We start from the raw sequence: 9,080 nt of genomic DNA on the forward strand, positions 1-9,080 counted from the left end.
ATGGCCAACATTCGCTGGCTAGTTAACCAATAACTAATGATGTATTCGAGAGACAAGTGCTCATTGTGCAAATGTATTTATGTTTTCAATAGACAAAATATAGTTTACATATTGTCAACAATCTAAGCCAACCCTGTCTGTGTTGCCCCATAGTTGCACACGCGTCGGTTTTGTTGCTAAACAACCAACCCGTCTATAATGCAGTACTTTTGACCAGGGCCCATTAGCCTCTGGTCAAAAGTAGTGTACTGTATAGGGAATAAGGTGCCATTTGGGACGCAGCCTCTGTCTCATCCTTGTCTCGTCCATCCTAGGTGGTGGAGATCTTACAGAAGATGTATGCATGTGGAGCCCATGACCTGGGCCTGAACTTCATCAACGAGCTCATCGTCCGCTTCTGCCACTGTCCCAAGTGGGTGGGCCGCCAGGCCTTTGCCTTTATCTGCCAGGTCAGGACAATGTTTTGTTCACAAAATGTCAATATATGAACATCTGTAAATCAAATCAAATCAAATTTTATTAGTCACATACACATGGTTAGCAGATGTTAATGCGAGTGTAGCGAAATGCTTGTGCTTCTAGTTCCGACAATGCAGTAATAACCAACAAGTAATCTAACCTAACAATTCCACAACTACTACCTTATACACACACAAGTGTAAAGGGATAAAGAATATGTACATAAAGATATATGAATGAGTGGTGGTACAGAACGGCATAGGCAAGATGCAGTAGATGGTATAGAGTACGGTATATACATATGAGATGAGTACTGTAGGGTATGTAAACATAAAGTGGCATAGTTTAAAGTGGCTAGTGGTACATGTATTACATAAAGATGGCAAGATGCAGTAGATGATATAGAGTACAGTATATACATATGAGATGGGTAATGTAGGGTATGTAAACATTATATTAAGTGGCATTGTTTAAAGTGGCTAGTGGTACATTTTTACATAATTTCCATCAATTCCCATTTTTAAAGTGGCTGGAGTTGAGTCAGTATGTTGGCAGCGGCCGCTAAATGTTAGTGGTGGCTGTTTAACAGTCTGATGGCCTTGAGATAGAAGCTGTTTTTCAGTCTCTCGGTCCCTGCTTTGATGCACCTGTACTGACCTCGCCTTCTGGATGATAGCGGGGTGAACAGGCAGTGGCTTGGGTGGTTGTTGTCCTTGATGATCTTTATGGCCTTCCTGTGACATCGGGTGGTGTAGGTGTCCTGGAGGGCAGGTAGTTTGCCCCCGGTGATGCGTTCTGCAGACCTCACTACCCTCTGGAGAGCCTTACGGTTGTGTGCGGAGCAGTTGCCGTACCAGGCGGTGATACAGCCCGACAGGATGCTCTCGATTGTGCATCTGTAGAAGTTTGTGAGTGCTTTTGGTGACAAGCCGAATTTCTTCAGCCTCCTGAGGTTGAAGAGGCGCTGCTGCGCCTTCACGACGCTGTCTGTGTGGGTGGACCAATTCAGTTTGTCCGTGATGTGTACACCGAGGAACTTAAAACTTTCCACCTTCTCCACTACTGACCCGTCGATGTGGATAGGGGGGTGCTCCCTCTGCTGTTTCCTGAAGTCCACAATCATCTCCTTTGTTTTGTTGACGTTGAGTGTGAGGTTATTTTCCTGACACCACACTCCGAGGGCCCTCACCTCCTCCCTGTAGGCCGTCTCGTCGTTGTTGGTAATCAAGCCTACCACTGTAGTGTCATCCGCAAACTTGATGATTGAGTTGGAGGCGTGCATGGCCACGCAGTCGTGGGTGAACAGGGAGTACAGGAGAGGGCTCAGAACGCACCCTTGTGGGGCCCCAGTGTTGAGGATCAGCGGGGTGGAGATGTTGTTACCTACCCTCACCACCTGGGGGCGGCCCGTCAGGAAGTCCAGGACCCAGTTGCACAGGGCGGGGTCGAGACCCAGGGTCTCGAGCTTGATGACGAGTTTGGAGGGTACTATGGTGTTAAATGCTGAGCTGTAATCGATGAACAGCATTCTCACATGGGTATTCCTCTTGTCCAGATGGGTTAGGGCAGTGTGCAGTGTGGTTGCGATTGCGTCGTCTGTGGACCTATTGGGTCGGTAAGCAAATTGGAGTGGGTCTAGGGTGTCCGGTAGGGTGGAGGTGATATGGTCCTTGACTAGTCTCTCAAAGCACTTCATGATGACGGAAGTGAGTGCTACGGGGCGGTAGTCGTTTAGCTCAGTTACCTTAGCTTTCTTGGGAACAGGAACAATGGTGGCCCTCTTGAAGCATGTGGGAACAGCAGACTGGGATAAGGATTGATTGAATATGTCTGTAAACACACCAGCCAGCTGGTCTGCGCATGCTCTGAGGACGCGGCTGGGAATGCCGTCTGGGCCTGCAGCCTTGCGAGGGTTAACACGTTTAAATGTTTTACTCACCTCGGCTGCAGTGAAGGAGAGCCCGCAGGTTTTGGTAGGGGGCCGTGTCAGTGGCACTGTATTGTCCTCAAAGCGGGCAAAAAAGTTGTTTAGCCTGTCTGGGAGCAAGACATCCTGGTCCGCGACGGGGCTGGTTTTCTTTTTGTAATCCGTGATTGACTGTAGACCCTGCCACATACCTCTTGTGTCTGAGCTGTTGAATTGCGACTCGATTTTGTCTCTGTACTGGGACTTAGCCTGTTTGATTGCCTTGCGGAGAGAATAGCTACACTGTTTGTATTCGGTCATGCTTCCGGTCACCTTGCCCTGGTTAAAAGCAGTGGTTCGCGCTTTCAGTTTCACGCGAATGCTGCCGTCAATCCACGGTTTCTGGTTTGGGAATGTTTTAATCGTTGCTGTGGGTACGACATCGTCAATGCACTTCCTAATGAACTCGCTCACCGAATCAGCATATTCGTCAATATTGTTGTTGGACGCAATGCGGAACATATTCCAATCCGCGTGATCGAAGCAGTCTTGAAGCGTGGAATCAGATTGGTCGGACCAGCGTTGAACAGACCTGAGCGCGGGAGCTTGTTGTTTTAGTTTCTGTTTGTAGGCTGGAATCAACAAAATGGAGTCGTGGTCAGCTTTTCCGAAAGGGGGGCGGGGGAGGGCCTTATATGCGTCGCGGAAATTAGTATAACAATGATCTAGGGTTTTTCCAGCCCTGGTAGCACAATCGATATGCTGATAGAATTTAGGGAGTTTTGTTTTTAGATTAGCCTTGTTAAAATCCCCAGCTACGATGAATGCAGCCTCAGGGTGTGTGGTTTCCAGTTTACAAAGAGTCAGATAAAGTTCGTTCAGGGCCATCGATGTGTCTGCTTGGGGGGGAATATATACGGCTGTGATTATGATTGAGGAGAATTCCCTTGGTAGATAATGCGGTCGACATTTGATTGTGAGGAGTTCTAGATCAGGTGAACAGAATGACTTGAGTTCCTGTGTGTTGTTATGATGATCACACCACGTCTCGTTAATCATAAGGCATACCCCCCCGCCCCTCTTCTTACCAGAAAGATGTTTGTTTCTGTCGGCGCGATGCATGAAGAAACCAGCTGGCTGCACCGACTCCGTTAGCGTCTCTTGAGTTAGCCATGTTTCCGTGAAGCAGAGCACGTTGCAATCCCTGATGTCTCTCTGGAATGCTACCCGTGCTCGGATTTCATCAACCTTATTGTCAAGAGACTGGACATTGGCGAGTAGTATGCTAGGGAGTGGAGCGCGATGTGCCCGTCTCCGAAGCCTGACCAGGAGACCGCCTCGTTTGCCCCTTTTACGGCGTCGCACAGGGTCGCCGGCTGGGATCAGATCCATTGTATTGGGTGGAAGGCAAAACACTGGATCCGTTTCGGGAGAGTCATATTCCTGGTAGGAACGATGATGAGTTGACGTTAATCGTATATTCAGTAGTTCCTCCCGACTGTATGTAATGAAACCTAAGATTACCTGGGGTACCGATGTAAGAAATAACACATAAAAAAACAAAATACTGCATATTTTCCAAGGAACGCGAAGCGAGGCGGCCATCTCGTTTCGGCGCCGGATGTTGTACAAACACCATTTCCAATAGCTGCTGCGTTCAGATTTTTTTGGGGGTGAAATTGCGTCAGCAGTGCCTGCCATAGCACTATTCTGAAAGAATGCAGGTGTGAAGATTGTATGGCCATTGTTGACTGCTGGGTCATGTTCATTAGGCACCAAATGGAAATAAACTGACTGCAAAAGGAAGGGACTACCTAGAGCAGGGGTGTCCAACCCTGTTCCTGGAGAGCTACCGTCCTGTAGGTTTTCGTTCCAACCCCAGTTGTAACTAACCTGGTTCAGCGTTTCAACCAGTTAATTATTATAATCAGATGTGGTAGATCAGGGTTGGAGTGTGAACCTACAGGATGGTAGCTCTCCAGAAACAGGGTTGGAGAGCCCTGACCTAGAGTAGTCCAATAAGAAACTCTAATATTGTTTTCCATTGGAAAATAGTCAAACAAATTATTTAGCATTCCCTAATGAATACAACCCTGCTCTCCATGTGTCATCTGTCTTGTCTCGCTATTTAAGTTGGTTTGTATTAACTCATTCTCCGCTGTGTTCCCCAGGCCATAGTGGAAGAGGACTGTATGCCAATGGACCAGTTTGCCCAGCACCTCCTCCCCAGTCTACTCAGCCTATCGTCGGACCCAGTCGCCAACGTCCGTGTGCTGGTGGCCAAAGCACTGCGTCAGAGTGTAATGGAGAAAGGTAAAGACTGGGTGGTGTAGGATGAAGTTGCCCCTAGATGCTGATATGTGGTCAGTTAAGCATTTTCCCAACTAATGGTTCAGTTAGGACTGGGGGATGGAGAGCTAATCCTAGATCTGTACCTAGGTAAAACTTCACCCCAAAGCAGACTGGGCCCTCTATGCACCCAAGAATAAAATACATATTTATTTGCCGTCGAGAGGGAATATGTCTTGTACATTTTTAAGCATTGGCTATATAAAAAACAATGGCACTCGTTCAAGCTATTGCTTGACAAACTCCTGGGTATAAGCTAAAGATGGCTAAATTGGACACTGATGACAGTTGGTGTACTATAGTTGTAGTACGTTGTCTTTCCCAGTGCAACAAATGTATCTCTCGTGGCATAGTGGTGTTTTGGCTCCTCCCAAAATGTGTGATGCAGTATTTTCCATTATCCAAACGAGCATACAACTTAGAATATTGTTTTCCCTCTCTCTCTTCTGTGGACTATTTGCTCCCTTCATTTTGTTGGTAATGTTTTCCCTCATTGTTCCCCTTTTTTCTTTTCATATTTCCCAATTTTCCTACGTTCTTATATTCCTTTTTAATTATGTAAAGTGTGTTGTGACCATAGAAATATTACTCCCCACCGGTCCACTTATTATGGCCTCATTGATTTGAATTGAATGGGGGCACACGTTCTATTCATTCTATTTCTAGGGTTGTGACGCATGTAAAATGCACTTTAAATAAATGTTGACTTTACTTTGCTCTCTCTGCAGCGTACTTTAAAGAGCCAGGCAGTGCCTACTCAGACGAGCTGGAGGAGACTGTGATGGCCCTGCAGGCGGACAAGGACCGAGACGTACGCTTCTTTGCCAGCCAGGATCCCAACATGGCCCTTATGGACACGGCTGCCTTGATCTAGACCCAGCCAGCCAGCTCCGCACGCACAAAACAACTATCACCAGCAGCACTGATACCACTCAAGCATACATGCATATACTCACATACATACAATCATTCATGTTCTCTCTCTCAAACATACACACACAATCATACATGTACACTCATGTGAATACTGACATGTATCATACATAAATGCATGCTCACCAACACACACACACACGTACAGATGCACATACCCAAGTGTTTGCACATACACATCATGTGAAACAAGCACTCTAATCTCTGGGACTCCTCCCATTAGAGAACAGTGAACAGGACTTGGGGATGGGGGGCTAGATGGAGCCCACTGTAGTAGCAAACAGTGTGACACCTCTTCCGGGACTCAAATTCTCCTCCTACCCACATTAGCATCCTAAGACTGAGACCCTGTAATCACAGACCACTTGTCGCTAAACCCGACAAGCATTCTCTCTCTCCAAAGCTAATAGTACATTTGTGATAATTGTGTGTTTGATTTCTATTTCCCGCTTTTCTCTGGATTTCTAAACGACTACAAAATGACAACTGACAACCTGATTATTCTGATGTGCGCTTAAACTCAGGGGGACTCGGTCTGAAAACGGCAACTAGTTAAGCTAAACCAGCCACTGCAAAATGGCGTTGGATCCCAGGTGGAAATCAACCCACTGCGCGGCTCGGCTCTTGTCCCATCGTCGCTTCACCTCCACCCCTCCGTGTCCAGGCGGCTCTCTCAGGTCCTTTTGACTCATCTCGGTTTATCTCTCTTTCTTCCTCTCTCTTCATCTTGTCTTCATGGGCCACTGTAACCACTACTGCTCAGGAGAAGGAACAACTGCATCACTCGGCACTCCTAAGTCATATTGGACACTTTATTGGCAGAACAAAAGATCATAATGAACTCATGGCTTCTTCCCCCTCTGTGTTTGCCATGCCAATAATGTGTACCTATCTCCCATTTTTGGCAGAGACCAATGAAATACCTCTGTCCGGACATGACTTGGGCCAGTTTTGTCGTGGAACTGGAGTTTGGGGCTTTTAGAATTGGGTGCAATGTTTTACAATGTTGCCGATATAAATATAATGTATGGACAGACATGAGAAAAATGCTTACACAATGCATCACAATCTGTACATTATATAAGGTTGCTGTCCCTGAAAAAGCCTTTGGTGTCAGCTGGACTTGCAAGTCCTTGGCTGCATCCCAAATGACTTGTAGAAAGAAGAAACAGAAAAAGAGAATTGGAGATTGATAGCACAATGTTGGTTATGCATGTGTTTTTTTCAATGGTCGAAAAGGTTAAAGCCCTGTGAAAAGCGCTCCCCCTTATCCACTTCCACATTGTGGATTCCAATCCCATTTTGGTCGACACCATGATAGCAGATTTATGGTCAAATGGTAGCTTTTTCGGTAAGTCGGACCACTGACCACAATTGTACAGTATAGGAATGGTTGTGTGCCCTGGTTGTGCACCCAGGGTTTGTGTTCCAAGATGCTCTGACCGCTATGTACGTTCGAGAAGAAGTAACTTCCAAACATTGGCAAGCATTGTATAGCTCAACCAATGGAGCCAGTTTTTTTGAGGACCCAAGGCCAGTTTTAGGGGTTTCTGTAGAGACATGAGTGTGAATATAATGGGAGCAGTCACCAAGTCACTTTTGTAGTAGTTTGAATCTCTTTTTTTTTTTTTCTGTGTTCATGGCAACTGATTTTTGACCATAGACACGACTTGAGAACTTAAAACTGATTTTGGTGTGGCGTGCATCACACGTCTCTCTTCCATGTTATGGAATAGTTCACTGCGCTATCGCAGTAGCCTACCTAACTCATCTCATCTGTCTGCAATTTGTGCCCATCTTGTTTTTTTTAATGTGGTAGAACTGTTAATATATGCATTTTATGAAATGTATTTTTATTTTCAATTATGTACCATTGTTCAAAGATTTTATATCCTAACTTTGCAATTCACAACCTTTGTAATATTCAATGGTTTCTTTTAAAGACGTTTTATGTATTGTTATTTTTAGTATTCTGTAATTAAAATGATAATATAAATCAGAAAAATCAAGATGTGGAATGTGTAGCCTGACTCCAAACTAACATTGGAAAACCAACAAATGAGTCACAGCATTCTGTCACACCTGCAACACAGATTTTTTATAGAATATAAAACGCAAAAAGTAGGCCTATGTTCTGACCTTAAAACATGAGATATTTTTCAACTATGAGGCTGTGTTATTGTTGCGCATCCACAAAATGGAAAATGGATGAAGGTTGTGATTGCGGCTTGCAATTCAAGGCATTCTTGCTGTATCTGCAGGAACCCTCTCTATACTTCTTTCTGTATGCTGGTAAAGTGGAACGTACCAACGCGTTCTAAACCGCTCTGGTGACAAAAAAACGTTGCACTGTCTTCAACTATACACATTTGGCTGCTTTGCTACCACTTGTGCAATCTTCCCGATGTTATCATTATTATTTATTTTTTCTAAGGACACAAATGAGAACGTATTCTAGGTAACGTCTGAGTTGGGATGTCCCCAATGATCCCGGATAACAAGAACCCTGATACCACGCTGTGCGCCTCCTCAGACCTTTGATAATAGATCGTCAGCCTCTGCCACTGTCCGTGCAGGTGAAGCACGCCTCCGTTTCATGCAGCGTGCCAGAACAGTCCTTCCACTTTCGGGAGAAATGGTAACGCCTGTAGTGCTGCCGCGGCGCTCCCTCACTTTATTGGAGCTGCTAAAACTATTTCTGTAAAATGTATTCAAACAAATATATGTAATTACTACAAAAATCATATGAAAGAATTATAGAATGACAAACCAGATAAATAGCCTATGGATAGCAGCCTAGAGAAATTGTGGTTTCTTCCCTGGTGGTGGTGAGAATTATGAACTGTAGGCTGTGTGCGAACTGTGGATGCGAATCAGAGGCTTGGCCACTTTGGCCAATCAGAGCGTTGAAAAATTATCACCTCTAAGTAACTTACTTTTTTTTTTTATCCCCATCAAAAATCTGCCAGTTTAAATTTAGAGAGCATTGCATGGGTCTCAATCCGCCAGTGTCGCACTTCAGCATCAGCCGTTGAAAGGTGGCAGAGCTACAACAGTGTTTGCCAGACCACGAGACATCCCGCAGATTGGTCATCTCACGTAAACGTCTGTAGCATCCGAACGGTTTGGCCTAAAAAACTATTATGATCACGCGATGGAAAGAGGAGATTGTTTTGCTCTACGACCACCACAAGTGTCAAGGTACTCGTCTGAAGGTAACCCGTACTGGTAAAAAAAACCGAATGGAAGTATGAATGTAGTTTTGTTTCTGCCCAAAAAAGGGGTTAAATACACTACATAACCAAAAGTATGTGGACACCTGCTCATTGAACATCTCATTCCAAAATCATGGGCATTACTATAGAGTTGATCCCCCTTTGCTGCTATAACAGCCTCCACTCTTCTGGGAAGGCTTTCCACTAGATGTTGGAAC

The 9,080-nt window shown here is 45.2% G+C and overlaps 1 protein-coding gene across 2 annotated transcripts in view; it reads left to right on the top strand.

The window, feature by feature from the left end:
- LOC139565754 (serine/threonine-protein phosphatase 4 regulatory subunit 1-like) overlaps nucleotides 1–7,652 on the top strand; it is a 50,921-nt gene extending 43,269 nt beyond the window's left edge. For both annotated transcript variants that reach the window (XM_071386293.1, XM_071386300.1), the window contains exons 18-20: nucleotides 315–449; nucleotides 4,537–4,678; nucleotides 5,443–7,652. In XM_071386293.1, coding sequence (XP_071242394.1) covers nucleotides 315–449; nucleotides 4,537–4,678; nucleotides 5,443–5,588 — 423 coding nt within the window. In that variant the 3' untranslated portion in view covers nucleotides 5,589–7,652. The remainder of the gene's footprint in view (nucleotides 1–314; nucleotides 450–4,536; nucleotides 4,679–5,442) is intronic.
- The last annotated feature ends 1,428 nt before the right edge of the window (nucleotides 7,653–9,080 follow it).

This window comes from Salvelinus alpinus, chromosome 2 (assembly GCF_045679555.1).
Source record: "Salvelinus alpinus chromosome 2, SLU_Salpinus.1, whole genome shotgun sequence".
Classification (NCBI taxonomy): Eukaryota; Metazoa; Chordata; class Actinopteri; order Salmoniformes; family Salmonidae; genus Salvelinus; species Salvelinus alpinus.